Source organism: Euprymna scolopes, chromosome 41, assembly GCF_053919585.1.
Source record: "Euprymna scolopes isolate OS-2025 chromosome 41, ASM5391958v1, whole genome shotgun sequence".
In the NCBI taxonomy this organism is placed as follows: Eukaryota; Metazoa; Mollusca; class Cephalopoda; order Sepiida; family Sepiolidae; genus Euprymna; species Euprymna scolopes.
The window spans coordinates 75,646,579-75,665,021 of NC_136522.1; the positions used below are offsets into that span (position 1 = coordinate 75,646,579).

Genomic DNA, 18,443 nt, shown 5'->3' on the forward strand with positions numbered 1-18,443 from the left:
ACAATGGCCCTGTTCGTCTACTGCAAAAGTGCTGAAGAAGCGATAAGAGTATAAATCTTTTCAACAACTTCGCTGCTTAAGTAAGTTAGTCGGGGTATGTACGTCGATGAGGCACAAGTGTTACGAGTTCATCAGAGCACATTCCATTAAATTACTTGTAAAACAGTCCCAAAGATGTAGCATTACGGCGGGGTGTAACAGTTAGAGGTTGGTTGATGGTGCATGATCTATTAGATGTGAAACTGTTTTTGAACCCTAATAGAGAGAGACTTGCTGATGTGGCAACAATACTCCACGCATGCGCAGATGGTTGCTTTGCACTTACAAAATGCATTTTTTTCATGTACAATTCTGAAATACTGTTTTTTGGATCTGTTTGCTTATTTATTATTATATATTACAACGAAGTAAACATTTATCAACAGTATTCATATAAAGGGAATATTCCGGTTGCCTCCGACTGCGATTGTTCATTTATTTATTGGTCCTCCGACAAAGAAGGGATTATTTTTAGTAATTCTTTCCCGCATGTCCGTTCTTCGCACCTTTTTTAATAATCATGACTTAGATTTTTTTTTTTTTAATTTGCACCAACTTAGTGATAGTGAAAGTAAATTTTTGCCATTATTCCGGGACACATTTGGTTGCCACTCTAGCGGCCATTATAGGGGCAAAATTAAAATTGCTCCAAAATCGTTCGTCCGTTCGTTTATTCACACTTTCTCAATAAACACTGTGAATTTTTTGGAAATTTGGAACAAAAAGTAGTCATGCTAGAAGTAAATTTTTGCCAGAACGGATTTTCCAGAATAAATCAGCTTGTTACCCGGGGGGGTGGGTATTATATGAAGTAAATTTTTGCCAGAACGGATTTTCCAGAATAAATCAGCTTGTTACCCGGGGGGGGGTATTATATGAAGTAAATTTTTGCCAGAACGGATTTTCCAGAATAAATCTGCTTGTTACCCGGGGGGGGGGTATTATATGAAGTAAATTTTTGCCAGAACGGATTTTCTAGAATAAATCTGCTTGTTACCCGGGGGGGGGGGTATTATATGAATAAAATTGGCCCCAAATCCTTCATCCATTTATTTGTTCGCATTTTTCTCCATAATCATGCCTTTTTTTTTTTTTAATTTTGCACAAATATTAGTCATCGTGAAAGTAAATGTTTCATTCCAGGAGGGACTGACATGCTCGGCTTGTTTATTATTCATTTAATTCTCTTGTTTTCTTTCAGGAATTTGGTACCGTTTCTTATAGCCTCGTCGGAGAACCGAACGCGCAAAAATATTTCCAAATCACAACCTCTGGGGTTATTACTACGAAAGCTGATTTAAGCACCGATTCCTCTTTATCATACAAGGTATTTTTTTTTTTTTGTATTTAGTATAATTGTTAGGGTGTTTACTAATGAGCCGGAAGTCCGGAGTTCAATCCTCGTACCAAAGATTGCAAAAAACAATAGTACATTTATTTTTACTCTTGTTCACCCTAAACAAAGCATTTAGACTTAAGGAGCAACTATTTGGGACCATGTCACAAGTAACTATGTTAGGGGGTAAGCGAGATGTCTGTTCACATTATATTTAAATTTCTGCATCTAAGTACACTAATTGAAGCAGGAACCCGTGAGAGAATTCTAAAGTTTAGCAGTCTGATAGAAGACACTATTAGAGCATAAGACTTCACAACGGCAAGAAACATCTACAATGAGGGGTGGGATTTAACAGCAAGACTGGTTTGTCGGGGTACAAGTAAAATGAGTTCGTCGAAACATTGTATTAAAGTACCTCCAAAAGAGACATAGGGATGCAATATTTCGGCGATGGGAGCTTGGTTGGTAGTGCGGGACGTATCAAATTTGAGACTGTTCTAGAGGCTCTGTCTTAGAGTGAGAGACTAGTGATAGATACACCAGTCCAGCTGTGGCAACAATACCCTAAGCGTGGTAGAATTGTAGTTTTTATTTCCCCCAAGGTAAAGTATCATATAAGGAGCAGAAGTAAGTGGAGAAATCTTGGGTGCGGATTGCCACCATCTTTTACACCTGATGTAGTAGCTTCTGGAAAGGGGCTCTTCGCAACGCTCTCGACTACTTTATTCTTCTTTTATAAGAATACGCTTCAAGTATTCCTGTTTACGTGAGTCGTCGTCAAAAATTGCAAGCATCTAACAATCAGATACAAAAAGTACAGCATGTCCCGATAATGATAACTTTGCAAAGCTGAAGATCACGGTTAATAGCATTGACTACGTGAAGCAGAGATTTATTTTTAACTGTATAGACCAAAAGGTATATAAAATTTTCTATGAACCTGTGTATTTAAGCAGCAAACAATTACTTTTATTTATAAACTAGATGAATGCCCAGCGCTGCCTGATCATACAATATGCTTAAACATTATATTTATGCAGATTGCATATGTATCATTATAGAATCACTCCTCCATTGATTATTATATATTACTAGGGATAATTTTCCCGGTGAACTAATTCGCAAAAAAAAAAAAAAAAAATTAACAAAAAATAATAATGATAATGTTGTTCATCAAATTCCGTCTGGGTTTGTTTACAATATGACGTCAGCTGATATTTGGGCTTGACAACGAATCCCCGGGAAATATCACTTCCAATTAATGTTTAGTTTTAAAATGGGCAAAGTAAGAAATGATTTGCGGCGATTTTAAATAGTGCCTCTTCTTTATTCGTAAAGCGAACTCATTAATAAAAAGATTAAAATAAAATGGAGGTACACCCAGGCTTGAACAGGGGATCATCGGACTGAATTCTCTACTACTCAACTGTATCTCCAGATGACAAGAAATCTTCTTTTTTTTTTTCAGAAGATTTATTATTTCCTTTGGTCGGTGTAACGTAAAATATCCCCTTGTAAAAATTCTTCTTTTTATCTAAAAGAGAGAAAGACTATTTTTTTTTTAAGATCGGATTTTTTCCGATTTTTGATACTGATCGGATGAATTCTTGTACAAAAGATATCTAAGAGCACTGCCAGAAATATGAATTATCTTGTGTGAAATTTATAAAAGATAGGCTTAGCCGTTTCGGAACCTAAGAGGGAGGAACTTGCACATGCACAAAAAAAGACTTTTATATGATGGAAAAACATTCAATTTAATTCAGTCTAATTCGATAAATTTAGAAGAAATGAAACATGTGTTAGCTATCATGTAGAGAAAACGTGGTAGAGATTTACACAGAAAAATGATACAGTAGCCCCGCATCTGTCCAAATTCGTCCTGAATTGCTACATCTTTGGCTCATTTACTACATCTCTTTGGAGTCCATTCCAAAGTCCATGGATCATGAATAAAAAAAGCAGTCTTCCTCCGGCTCAATCGAAATTGGCAACGAAACAGTTTCTGGAGATCCCGCGTTGATCTCTTTCTACTGCCGGGGTGAATAATAGACCATAAAAGAGATCCTAATGGATTTTGAGGAAATTGTAAAACAAAATAAGATCACCGTGTAATCGTTTGCGTTCAACGGAGAGATCGTTAAATTTAGTAGGTCGGCAATCGTAAGGTAGATACCATAGTCTCTGCACCATTCGAGTTGCTATCAGATAACTTAGCGTACATTTTTCTCTCATTTTTATGTATATACAGAGTGGGACAATAAAATTGTGGCCCATGAAAAGACGACATGATTTCGTCTTCGTTTGATGAATACCAGTTTTCTTTCATTTGTTTTTTTTTGTTTCGTTTTTTTTTTTTTTGTTTTTTTTTTAAGTTGGCCAGTGTAAAAATCCCAAGAGCGATATAAGCCTTTTATCATGTCTGAAAGTTACACAACGTTCAACGAGCGAGATCGGACATGTACCGCTGTACAACTCATGTGCTCTACCGATCCAAGTTATGACAACAAGACCATTGCCAACATCCTCAAAATGCATCGTTGGATTACCCCGAATAACAGAGACGTGGCCAGGGTGATGAAAACAACGTTTTCGGACGCGGTTTTGGTCTTTGGTGTGGTTTCAAGTGAGGGCCACATGATGCCACCTCACATCCTCGAAGTCGACTTGAAAGTCAATGTAAAAGTGTACCTGGATGTTCTGGTGATCCCCAGCTGCAATCAGGTGGCCGCTGGCAGACCCTGGGTGTGGCAGCAGGACTCGACGCCAGCCAACAAGTCTAAAGAGACCCAGGCTTTGCTTCAAAAGTACTACAGCGTTGTACACTTTCTCACTTACCCCCTTCTTCTCCGTCTTAACCCGCTTGACTACTTTGCTTGCTCATATGTCCAGAACATCACCAACATGACTTTCCACAACACTAAAGCCAGCCTGATCGCCGCCTTCCGCCGAGAACTCGCCGAGTTCCTGCTGACGCTTGTGGAAAAGACATGCTTCCAGTTCCGGACCCGTATCGAGGCGATTATTGAAGCTGAAGGGGGCTACGTTGTAATAGATTTCAACTCTACTACATAATAAAGTTACCTAAATTGATTTTTCAAGAAAAGTTTGTAAATAAAAATGTATTACTGTTTTCTTTAGGACGACACTTTTATCGTTCCACCCTGTAATTATTGTAAATGTTTTTATTGATGTTTATGGCTAACGAAACAAATATTTTGTGTTTTGTAGCTTCTAGTGGCGGCCAAAGATGGCGGTGATAAAGTATCGACTTGCACTGTTGAAGTTACTGTTGAACGGAATTTAAACACTCCATTCATAAACCCGACGACATACATCCGAACTGTTCCGCGCTCCTATACACTAAACACACCTTTATTTACAATTGGTGCTTTTGACGCGGATAAACAGGTGAGTTCATATTTTACTTATTCTCTATCTTTCTCTCCCTCCTTCCCTCCTTTTTAAACAATTCGTTTTAAAATACGACCTATCGGAATTTTTTACCTTAGCGACATCAGAGTAATCAGGAATGATAATGTACGCATGACCTTAAAATGCATGTGCCTATAAATGCAAGAACTAGGTGTACCCTTTATCTATTGTATATTGCTGTTGTATTTATAATATTTCCAACATAGATATCCGGCATAAAAACTGAAATATACTTGTCTAAATACTTGGGTTTATATAACTTTATAATATATCCTAGTCTGAGGTAGTCGTTATTCTTCTTCAACGGCGTCGTTACATTTAACACTTGATCCAACACTTTTTTTTCTTAATTTTGAACCCTTTGGGGGGGTCCTAATGACCAGGCCTTTTTACTAAAAAGGTCCGGTCATTACGGCGCTAAATCAATGAATGTATAACGTTGTCTTTATTTTTTCTTCAACGGTGTCGTTATATATTAACATTTGAACCCACATTTTTTTTTCTTCATTTTCAACCCTTTTTAGTAAAAAAAAAAAAAAGAGGCCTTGTCATTACGGCGCGAAATCAATATGTGTGTAACGTTGTTGTTATTCTTCTACATTTTAACACTCGGACCCATACGTTGTATCTGAGACAGTCGAAAAGGAGCACAACAAGAAACAAATTCAACTCAGTTTTTTTGGGTTTTTTTTCAGTTGAAATGAAATTTATTTATTCATGGATCTTCAAAAAAAAAAAACAAAAAAAAACGCAATGCTTCTCGTTTTAAAAGTCTCTAAAGTTATGTCATTTGCCATGCCTTTTAAAGACCCTCTCGTCACCCACGTTGTTCGCTCGTTGTCTTTTTCCGACCATGTTTCAAACATGTGCTTATAAGTCACTTCTCCGACCACGTGTGTCTTTTTACTACTTTTTCTTTCCCTTCTCTTCTTCTGCTGTGACGTCGCTTCGTGGAGCCGGTTTGGTCATTTGCACGTGTTAGCTGTCATACAGCTGCTGATAAAAGCGCGTCACTAGTTCTCTCCGAAAACCTTGTATATTTCAAGTCTATAGGTATAAGATATAAAAAGAAACCCCGCGATAGTACTGTTCCATATATTCTTGGTTATAAAAGTATTCTAGTTCGAGTTCTTTATTTCTTTATTTAATAACAATTTTTTTTAATAAAAAATAATTTAAATTAAATAAAGAAATTTAATTTAAGAAATTAGTGAATATTATTAGTAAAATATATTAAGTGAACATATGTAAATGGTGGTAACGTTGTATGATAATTTGATTGAATTTTTTTTTTTTTGTGTTTTTTAATAGAGATAACAAAATAGGTAAAATAAAAATATCTTTAAAAAACTTTGGAAGGATGAGATGTAGGTAAAATATTTTCTCATGTTTTTTTTCCTTATAAGGAAAATGGATTCCATATTGTTTATTGTTAATTTTTTTTTATTCAATACGTCTGATGCAAGTCTGTTCTTATGAAAATTTTCAAACAACATAAGGTTTGAATTTGTTTGAATAGTCCTGAAACAATTGTAACTAATGATGAAATACACTTTTTGTTGCTATCAATATATTCCTTGACGTCTTGATTTTGTTAATATATATATATGTGTGTGTGTGTGTGTTGTTTTGAAAAAAGAAAAACCGAATGAATTTATGAAATGGTCAAGGTTTCGTCCCTATTGCAGAGAACATCTTCAGGATATTAAAAGGAAAAATGCGAAAGAAGAACACGATCAAAGACCATACGAAAATGAAAAGGAAACAGTGTTAGAATCCTACCCATATCGGGAAGGAAACTATGTGTGTGTATGGGAAGGTTGGGTTGTTCAATGTCTATGTAGACACTTTTAAAAATACGTTAAATAAATATGTACACTTTTTTTCTCTCTAAACTTATTCATTTTGTTGAATTATTTAAGGATTAAGGAAAAACGGTTAACCAGGATCTGTTTTTATATTTTGTTCTTTGATTATTATTTTCCCTATACTAGGGACTAAATGGCAGAAGCCCTTTTCTTTGCGTAATAGTATTAGTGTTTAATATTAGTGCTACTCTAAAAGTCTTCTTTTAACACTATCGTATTTTATAATTTTTGCATGATCTTATTTTATAATTTTCGCATGATCTAAATTAAATTAATGATCGTGTTCTGCACAATGGCAAAAAGTGCATTTAGGGCGTTACCATTCCTTATATCTCTTCTGTGTTCGTAAAGTCTTAGTTTCAATTTACGCTGTGTCTCACCTATGTATGCTTGTTGACAATTGTTACATGGGATGGCATATATACCGGCATCGGATGTGAGGGTTTTGGGAGAGTGCTTGGTAGTTTTAATGTCTGTTTTATTGTTGTAGAAGTTGTTTGTATCAAGTGAATATATATGAATGATATAAACTTATTCATTTAACGACATAGTATTCACAAACAATTGTTTCTGCCCATTTTGTAAGTATATACATTTATGGTATATTGAATTTTATCAAACTTTCACAGCATGGCTTCATCAACGCATAGAAAACCACAGTTTGAAACTGAAAGATTCGTCTAAAGTTCATTTTATTAAACAAAATATGTATTCAATTTTATAATCATTTTTCATGTTGTTATATACGTTCAAGGGAAAACGTTGCTTAAACGTACACACGTCGATTAAAATGCATGCAAAACGCGTGTTCTACTTGCATCATATTTTTTTATATTTTACAAACAAAAAAATGTAGCAATATTCGTAATAAAAGAAATACATCAACCGTTATTGTCCTTATTCTATTTATTTTCAATTTCCTTCTTTTTCTTCATTTGCTCTTCATATTTTTATTTTTATTTTACTCATTACGAGTATTATTCTAATAGTTACCCAGTCATTATTTTATATGTACGAATTTCCATCTTTTTATCACATTTCAGCCTCCGCATAATACGCTCGTCTATAGCATCGACGGTTCTTCTCCGTACCTACGAGTGAACGAAAATGGGCAATTGTCGCTAATCAGTTTTCCAGCCGACGTGAATGTGAAAACAATCAACGTAAGTCTATTTGATAGTAGTGTTGCATATCACATCTACTACTGCTACTATTGTGGTAATACTCTCCCCTCCACCCTTTTCTCTTATTTATCTTTCTATCTTTCCTTTTTCTCTGGATTTCATCAGCCATTCGAGGATTGGCCAGCGCAAAGTTCAAAAAGAGTAACTGAAGATTTTGAAATGCACTTCCTTTCTGGCATGTCCAAGCAGAAGCCATCTCTCAGTCACGTGACCAAGTATAAAACGTTCAACTGGCAACACTCTCTCTTTTTCTCTTTCCAAACCAGCCTTAAAAATATCAGGAAATAGTAATTAATTGATTAAGTAATATTAACCGAGAAACCTTTTCAAAGCAAATTTTTAAAAAAATGAAAAATCCCATTCACGTTTTGAAGTGTTTTTAAAATATTTAGGAATTATGACCCTAATGCCCTTTCCCCTCTGCTGCCACCAAACTTTAAAAAGTACAAATCATGTGGGTTTATTTTAATCGTGACTAAATCGAGTATATTTACATTTCAGGCAACTATAACAGTGAGAGACAAAGGACTTCCGGTTCCACGCACAGCTAACGGAAAAGCCTTTGTATATCTGACCTTAGAACGAAACACTAACGCACCAGTGTTTTACTTGTCATCATTTGAAACCAGCATCCCTGAAAACACTCAACTTGATTCAAGGGTTTTTACGGTCTTTGCAAACGATTCTGATTCACAGGTGAAAAATTCGGATTTTTTCCTCCCCAATTTAATTTTTTTATCTTTCAAACTTTTTCCCCTTGTAACTTGTAACCTTTCCTCTTTTAACTGGTTCATATATATATATATATATATATATATATATATATATATATATATAATTTGAGGTTGCGTTTTTTCAAAGGTAAGGTAGCCAGTGAAATATAACTAGGTTGATACAAGAGTGCTCAATACTAAAGTAGAGAAAGTTACACTTTCAATTTGTCTTTACATAAGCAGTAAATTGTTGCTACACAGTCATGAGCATGTTTCGGTTTTCTAGTATTTAGTAACTAGAGACCTCTTCAGGCAACAACGCCTATATTCATCCAAAAGCGGAATTCTTAATGAAAAACGAAAATCAACTTTCAGTAAAAGAAGGTTTTTGGTAAAAAAAGGTCAGGGGGTGAAGTTCAGCTGTGCGGAGAACAAGTATGATTGGGTACGAATTTGTTTATTTATTTATTTATTTCTATTTGTTTATTTACTTATTTGTCCATTTATTCATTTTATGTTGGTGTTAGGGAATGGAGTAGATAGGATGAGGGGTTGAGGAGTTAGGTTTTGAGGCCAAAGCGTACATAGATGTTATCTTCAACAAGTGTTTGATTCGTCTGTTTACTGCCCGCTGCCAGTTTAAGATTTATATGAGCACGTGTATTTTTAATTCTTTTTATTATCTGTTTTATCATAGTATTCTTATTTCTTTCCCCGAAAAGGTTAAGATTTACCTGGATCTGCTAACCATTTCTTGCACTCCTAGGAAGGGTGAAGGAAAGGGAAAGAGGAGTAAGAGGCGTAAGAAAAAGGAAAAGAGGGAACAGGAATGAGAGCGAGATGGGGAAGAAGGGTAGGGGAAGAAGGTGGAAGAGAGAACAATGAGATAAGGAGGAGAGACAGGTCCATAATTTGTTTAATAGTGGTAGTTTGTTTTCTCTTACTTTATCAAAACCTGTTTTTCTAGACAACCCCTAATATTTATTACCATTTCATTTGTTCGTTTAATGTTTGTTTATTAATTAGTATATTTGTAGATTTGTTATTAAAACGTTTCATAAGGATAACAATTGCAAACTCAGAATATATATCATTACTAAATTTATGATTATCAAATGCAGTGATTTGTTATGACAAGTATAATAATTATTTAAAAAATGGAGGGTGATTGAGAATTATTCCGAGGTATTTTCTACTAACTAGCAATGATATAACTTCACTGAAGGTTATATTAAATATTTGTAAATGGTAATATCCACGGATCTTGTGCACGTAAAAGACTATTCATCCACACGTACCTCCCTGGAGTAGATGCACACAGGTATTATTTGGCGTTAGTTTTAACATTTATATCATATAGTATCGTGTATCATTTATCGTTTAGTGATTGTGGTACTTAGTGATTGTGGTATATAAAAGATATATCAAGATTGAGGTTAGCGATTTTAAAGATTTTTGTTAGAGCATTTTACTAAAATGGAAATATAACCATTGGTTTCAGGGAGAACAAAGAGTTAATGTTTGTAGTGTGTGATTTCAGTTACTAGATAATTGCGGTTTTCATTTTTTTTAGGTTAAGGCTGTATCAGATGCAATCCCATTTTATCAAAGTTAACGGGCAGGCAGCGAGCAGCATGTACACAACCAAGCTGAATTTCAGTTAGATATTTATGTTACGGGTGTATATGTTTCACGAAGTTGGGAGGGGGGGGCTATCAAAGATGTGACATTCATGCATATGCTAAATATTAATTCTGTAGGGGATGGATTGAGGGAGAATATTGAGTATTTAAACTTTGTAGAAAATTGTTTGTAAGTGTTGGGTGTGGTTAAAAGGAATTTTTTCACGTGCCTGATTTTACCAGGAAGGGTGTGGTTTTGGATTTAGTGAATGATGAACTTGAGGAGATTTAGGTGTGTAGGTGTTTATCTGTTGGATATTACATGTGGGTCGTGTTGGAGTCGAATTTAATTGTGATTATGAGGGAGTAATTAGCAAGTGAGAAAGCAATTTATTGAGATTTCCTGTTTTTTATTTGAAAGTTTATCCCTATCTTTAAATTTTGTGATAAAGAATTTTTCATTTAAGCAAAGAAGCCAAGCTGAATTCAGAATTCAATATATATATATATATATATATATATATATATAATCTCACTTAAGTTAACTCTTAAATTAGTACCATTTAGCTCTAAACTTAAGTTTTACTCTATAATTACTTTCTTTTAATGATATTTTTCTTCTTTTTGATATTTTTACTTCTCTTTTGCAAACGTCTTTGATGTTATAAAAATCTAATATCATTTCTAGTACGTATAAATTATTATAATGTTCACACTGGCGAAGCATTATATATTTTCGTTATTGTTTTATATAATTTTTGGATTCCTAATTCCTAATTGTTGATTTTAAAACGGCGTTTTGGAAGCCACTGTTTAATTTTACAAATATATTAATTTACGAAATTGTTTCTTTTTTTTAATCTGTAGACCATCACTTATTCCATCACCGGAGAAGGAGATGCACCGAAATATTTCAAGATCAATTCAGCAACTGGCATAATTACCACGAAAGCGGACCTTAGCAATACACCACAAACTCCATTTAACGTGAGTAAATTCGTAGACATTTCATAAAATTACGGGCAGATATAGCCCTACAATCCAGTTGAGGTTGACTACATAGCCAAAGTGTACGCCGCTGGAACCCCGAATGGCTGGACTTGATATCGACGGCAACTTCAAACCGACGTGCCAGGGAGGCGTCTATACAAGATGCAGAGATTCAGTTGGAGAAGCCGGCTCAACCGACCCACAGTGAACGCTGACACAACAACAACAAACAATTATCTATATATCTATAAAAGTGAAAGTGTCTGTCTGTATGTGTATCTGTGTATCTGTGTGTGTACATTTCCCTACACAATAACCCTGTCAATTTTAAGTCTACAGACTCGAAATTTGATATACAGGGTACTGAGATTTGGGAAAATCGATGTGATCTTCGGCAGAAATTTGGTGATTAAGGGGTCAAAGTTCAACGATTTAACCTTTGAGAACTCTACCAAACTCCTCCGACAATTTTCGGTTTAAACACTTGAAATTCTAGATATAGGTTCATTGGCCATGGATCTAACTTAATAACTTGATTTGAGCAAAAAACAAAAAGGGGTCATAATAGGTGTCAAAGTTAAAAAAATTGACCACTTTTCTTTTTTTTTTTTTGCTCAACATACATTTCCAAATACCCGGGCAAGGCCGGGCAAGGCCGGGCACCCATGCTAGTAGTTAATAAAATTATATCACTAGTTAGCGTATATTTAAAGTATATAAAAAAACTTCATAAAGATATTTATCCTATATATATATATATATATATATATATATATATTCATCAGTCTAATCTAAGGAGAGTATTTCTTTTGAATAAAATTCTCCATTCTAAAGATTAATATAAAAATTGGTCGCTTGTTCAAAATTTCAAATAAAAGCAATGCTATCTACTTAATGCCATGTCAAAATTAGTAACATACCATAAATTTACGAAAAATAATATAGTAAAAAAAATTACTTATTTATTAATGAAAATAGTTTTCGTAGTAAATTGCAAGTTTTACATAAATAATAAACCGTGGAAGTTATTGAATTCTATCTTATGGCAATAGCTGACTTGAGAGTACCTTCAATTTAATTAAGTAGCTATCGTTTACTTCCCTTATTTAAATTACATTTCAAAAATAATAATGACAGATCAATGTATCGTGAAAGAATGTTTTATGTAATAATGTAGCAATGTGTTACTTATTGCGACATGATAATTAACTAGATGCCATTATTGCTTTTAGTTGGAATTGACATAAACTTAAATAGAGAACATTGGTTTTTAGTTGAAATTCAATTTTTTTAGTTTCGATTTTTGCTATTTTTCTGAACAAGCACCCAAAATTATATAAGTGTATACAAACTTTTAAGTTGAATAAAGATTCACGTTACGAGGTGCCTTCTATAAGTTTCCAGACATTTTCGTATCGGCACTTTTATTAATAGTAAACACACGAAACTCTAGTTCACTTCGAAGTAATCTCCTCCGGCTGCAATTCATTTGCTGTACCGTTCTAACAACATCTGGAAAGTCCCATAGAAGTACTCTTGTGTGAGCGTGTCAAAAACCCTTGTCACAGACGCTTTCATCTCCTCAATTGGCTCATAACGGCAGCCTCTAAGGCTTTTCATAACATGATAGAATAACCAAAAGTCGCAGGGGCAAGATCTGGACTATAGGGAAAGTGAGGAACTGATACTCATCTTGGTCAAATAGCCTGTGACATGGATGGAGTTGTGGAATGGTGCACTCGCGCAAATCTTCCGTATGTTCAGTTCCTCGCGAATAAGTTTGTGTACAGTCCCCACACTGACATCAAACTGTGCACTTATTGTCTCTATAGACACACGATGGTCTTTATCCATTAAATTCTTTATTCATCCAATCAACTCTCGTGTCCTGACAGCCTTTACTCCTCCCACGCCTATCATCATTCCTCACAGACTCCACGCCTTCCTGGCATCTCTTATGCCACTCAAAAACTGATGCTCGATTCATTCACGATTGTGCAAAAACAGTCTAAAGTATTCCATAAGTTTCTGTGGCATTTTAACCAAGTTTAAAACAGAATTTTATTGTATATCGTTCTCCTAAAGTGTCCTAATATCCAAATTGCATTTTTTAAAATTCATCAGCTGTGAGAAGCAGGCTTTAGTATGGTGTATTCCAATTTCTGTTGTAGCTCCTCCCACTTTTCGCCAAAATATTTGAGACCATAATTAATCATGCCCTAGTCCGGCACCTTAGAGATGCTAAACTTCTGACTGACAAACAATATGGATTTAGACAAGCCCATTCCACAGCTGACATCCTCACTGTAATCTCTGAACGTATATACCATTCACTGGACAAAGCGGAGGAGGGCAGAGCGGTAGCTCTAGATATATCTAAGGCTTTTGACAGGGTATGGCACAAAGGTCTCCTCAGGAAAATTAAACCATATGGTATCACTGGTAGAATACTTAACATAATTAAATCCTTCTTAGATAAGAGAAAAATCCAGGTTGTCCTCGACGGTCGAACATCTAAACAGTGTGATATAAATGCGGGAGTGCCTCAGGGGTCTATTCTTGGACCTCTATTGTTCCTGATATTTATTAATGACCTCCCCGACAAAACTGCCTCTGAGATGGGTATATATGCTGATGACACTACACTCTATAACAGGCATGACAGGAAAACAAATGAACACATATCTAAAGAAATGGCAAAAACACTAGAGGATGACCTCCAATCTGTAGTGGAATGGGGACATAAATGGATAGTTACATTCAATGCTGCCAAGACTAAACTGGTTTCCTTCAATAATTACAAGAAACCTTCTCTGCCACCAATAGCAATGGCCAGTGACTCCATGTCTGAGAGTACATCTTTCAAGCTGCTTGGACTAACGCTCATAGGAAACATGAGCTGGAACAATTATATTGAAAACATTGCCAGAGCCGCTGTGAAAAAGGTAGGCTCTCTCTACCGTGCTAGAAAACTACTGACACCTGAAAGTATCCTGTATCTCTATAAGGCCACCATTCGCCCATGTATGGAGTATTGTTGTCACATTTGGGCTGGTGCATCTGCTACTAGTCTCTCGCTCCTAGACAAGGTTCAAAAGAGAGTCGCAAATCTGATAGGCCCTGATCTGGCATCTAAGCTTCAGCCTCTGTCCCATCGACGAAACGTTGCATCCCTCTGCTTGGTCTACAAGTATTTTAATGGTGAATGCCCTGACGAACTGCAGACACTTGTGCCCCCACGACGTAGACACCCTCTACAAACCCGACAGACAGCTAAATCCCGCCCCCACACTGTAGAGCTGAAAAAGATCTTTCTACTCCAGTAGTTTCTTCCCCAGAACCGCTAGACTCTGGAATTCTATTCCAGGTCCCTGCTTCCCTAACTGTACTGACATGCAGAAGTTCAAGTGCAACGTGAACCGACATCTTGCTGCCCAAATCCCTACATAGTGCCCAAGTAGTTGCTGCCCCTGATAGTAGCACTCTACACCAAAGTGGCAATGTGCCTTGTTTGGGGTGAAAATGTAATAAAAAAAAAATTTTAAGCTGTTCATTTGAACCTGAAATCATAAAAATAGGTTAGTCATCTCAAGATGTATAGCAATAACATATTGAATGTTCAACTGTCCACGACAAAATTTAAATGTCTGTAATAAAAAGTCTGGAAACTTCATTAAAGCACCTCGTACGATTTTAATTCCCTTAAAAATATTTTTTCTCATTTAAAACTTCTGTGTATTAAATCACATGCTTTTAAATCGTCTTTTGTATTATTTTAAAACTTTATATAATAAAGTGAAGTTATTTGAACTTGATTAAAAAAAAGAGTTAATTGCCTGTTCCCGCCAATAAATCTGTTATTCATTTTTCAATCGCATTAGGTGCGCGTCGTCGCCCAAGATGGTGGTAATCCTCCTCAGGCAGCAACGGCTGTTATAAAAGTGAATGTTCTGCGTAACCTGAATGGCCCTGTATGGAGAATAAACAGTTATCCTCAACAAGTCATTGGAGAGACTGATAAGCTTGGTGTAACGCTTCTCACTGTGACAGCAACAGACGCCGACAAATTTGTAAGTATATCTCCCGACTTTGTCAGATATTTAGTGCCAAAATACTATTCCTTGGATTTCTATATTAATAGAAAAGGAGTTTGCAGGTATAAAGAAGTAACTGGCCGCACGGCGTTGCCCGATCTTACGATACGCGTAAACATGATATTTTAAGTTACGCAGATGCATTATTATAAAATATATAATCTATTGATTACTTTGAATTACGAGGAATAATTTGCTCGATGGACTACTTCGCAAAATCACGTCAGCTGACATTTGGGCTTAACGATCTTAGAAATAGTCTTTCTTCTCTTATAGATTAAAAAGAAGAATTTTTTACAGGGGAATATTTTACGTTACACCGGCACTATTATTAGGATCGGATTTTTTTTCTATTTTCGATACTTATTATGAATTCCTGTACAAAACATATCTTAGAAAACTGCCAGACATATAAATTACCTTTGTGTTAAATTTGCAAAAGATAGGCTCAGCCCTCTTAGAACCTATGAGAAAGAACCTCCCACACACAAAGTGACTTTTATATAATAGTAGAGATAGAGATACCTATTATTAAATCAGTTTACCAATTAGCAAAACAGTCATACATACATAATTTTATATATAGATTTAAATTTAGGATAATTGGACATTAACTAAATAAAAATATATTTTAAAATGAAGAAATTAAAAACTTAAAAAAAAAACAATATTACTTGTTTGCTTGCAGTTAGAATATTAATAATTTTGAAGTTATATATATTTGTCTGAAAATTCTATACTTTTTGTCTAAAAATTGTATATTTTTTACTTCGAAGAATTTAATTAAAGATCCTACAATTTTTATTTGGCTCTAGCTTTTATATTGAGCTATTTATTTGACTGGGATTGTTTTATAAAACTATTTCCTCTCAACAATATGTTTAAGATTGTATAGCACAAATTATTTACTCTGTGATTTAGCTTATCTCATTGTGCGTATATATATATATATATATATATATATATATATAATACGCATCAAGTCCGCTTGAAAGCCAAATACAACGTAATATAAGGAAATATTTTACTCGTTTGAAAATTATCACAAAACTATTTCAGAGGTATACCCCATCTTCAGTGTGTTGTTTTGTTTCTTTTTTTCCTTTTCTTCTTCCTTGCCATGTTGTAAATTTGGAGAAAGAAGTCTGTTTCTAAAGAGCCGCGTGTTGTTTCTAGTGGCTGTATTTTGAAATGTTTGAACTGTGCGTAGGCAACGCGAGAATAACGTCAAGAATGAGAGTTCATATAGAAACTTTGTTTTAATTTGAATAAAATAAAATACGCATCAAGTGCGCTTGAAAAACAAATACAGAGTTGATTGCTAAGTGACCGTTGTATTGAAACGTCGACAAAGATGAAAGACCGGATTGCCCGTGAAAGGTCATAAACAAAAGGGGAAATATTCCGTTTGCGACTGAACAACGCTTGAAAACCACTGAATGTTTGGCAAATTTCGTCTGGACGGTGCTGTCTTACCCATTGGGTAATCATGACCTTGCACCCTCAGAATTCAGCTTGTTCAAAGCTTGGAAAGACGCATTACGTGATCGACATTTTTCTTATATTAAGGTCGAAATCGCGTGCGTGAACACATAAATCGCTTCGTCAGAAGTTGATTTTTACGACCGAGGCATCAAGGCTCTCGTTTATTGCTAGCAAATGTACATTGACGATGGTGGTAACTATGTAATAAAATAAATTCTGGAGCACAAACTGTCACGTGTTTTAATGGCACAATTCTTGTATTCGTAACTCTTCAACTTTTTTAGTTAAAAACATGTAGACATTTCTTTTGAAACGATCGTAGTATATTAATGCCAATGTTGTTCATATAAAATAATGTTATTTATTTATATAATGTTATTTATTTATATAATATATGTAATTATTAATTATATATTAATGTTACAGTTATTTATATAAAATAATGTTATTTATATAAAATAATGTTATTTATTTATATAATATATGTAATTATTAATTATATATTAATGTTACAGTTATTTATATAAAATAATTTTACCTACTTATAGAATATATGTAATTAACAATTTTATATTGAAATTACAGGCACCAAACAACGAAATCTACTACGAAATCGTGGGTGATAATACGGCCAAGAAATTCTTCACCGTCTCTAATACTGGAGAAATTTCTTTGAAAGCGTCTGTGCAACAAGATCCTAACAACAACTACAGGGCAAGTATTTACTCCGTTTTTTTATGAATTATTATTGTTATTGTTATTTTGTATAGAATTTTATTTTATTGATTATAAGAATATGGTTCATTTTGTTCATTTTGTCTTGCGTGAGTTGAATTAGCATTCTAGTTGTAAAATGGTGAATTCGCAATGACTGCACACAATGGTGAGCAAAATTATTTCAAAAAGCTATTCTGAATCCTTGTCAAATGCGACATCTCAGGTTCACCATCTAGGGGGGGTTAATGTACGGTGAATGTGAAGCCTAATCAAGATCAAACCTCTTGTTTTATTATCGTTAAAAATATATGCGCACATAATTGAACACCGATTAAACAAAAGCTGTTAGGCATTCGTACATTTAAATTGGTGGATAACTCGCATATTTAAAAAATTACTCCACACTTTTGGTGTGATCCATTAGACGTGACACACTACGTCCGCCATTTTGAGGTTAGTTTGTAGTGAATGTGAGGACTATTCAAGATCATGTTTTCTACTGAAAACGCAGAAAAACTTCCTTTGACATTTTAGATATCTGCGCTAGCCCGTCCCGTGCCTCTACCCACAAGTGCGTGATAGATCTCCAAAAACCACATGTGTATATATGTGTATGTGCGTGCCGGCGGACGTCTGTTTAGTTTAATGTATTTGTTTTGGTTGCGCATGTGTGTAAGAATGTATATCTTTGTCTACACAACCATACTAATATTCATTTTGTATATATATATATATATATATATATATATATATATATATATATATATATATATAGTAAGCTACTTAAGATTTATACATACATACAAATTTGTGGTCGTAGATTGATTACTATTTTAATTACAAAATTATAGCAACAAGGGAATACTGTTTGTCTATTAAAAGCTAAACAAATTCTCCCTTTATTTTTAGCATCAGTTATCAAAATAAAGCCTCCTTTCTTTGCTCATAAAATTTAGA

The 18,443-nt window shown here is 34.6% G+C and overlaps 1 protein-coding gene across 1 annotated transcript in view; it reads left to right on the forward strand.

The window, feature by feature from the left end:
- Positions 1–18,443, forward strand: part of LOC145266635 (uncharacterized) — a 471,019-nt gene that overhangs the window by 99,002 nt on the left and 353,574 nt on the right. The window contains exons 26-32 of the mRNA XM_080122558.1: positions 1,241–1,366; positions 4,610–4,789; positions 7,725–7,844; positions 8,367–8,561; positions 11,068–11,187; positions 15,072–15,260; positions 17,355–17,483. Of these exons, the coding sequence (XP_079978684.1) occupies positions 1,241–1,366; positions 4,610–4,789; positions 7,725–7,844; positions 8,367–8,561; positions 11,068–11,187; positions 15,072–15,260; positions 17,355–17,483 (1,059 nt within the window). The remainder of the gene's footprint in view (positions 1–1,240; positions 1,367–4,609; positions 4,790–7,724; positions 7,845–8,366; positions 8,562–11,067; positions 11,188–15,071; positions 15,261–17,354; positions 17,484–18,443) is intronic.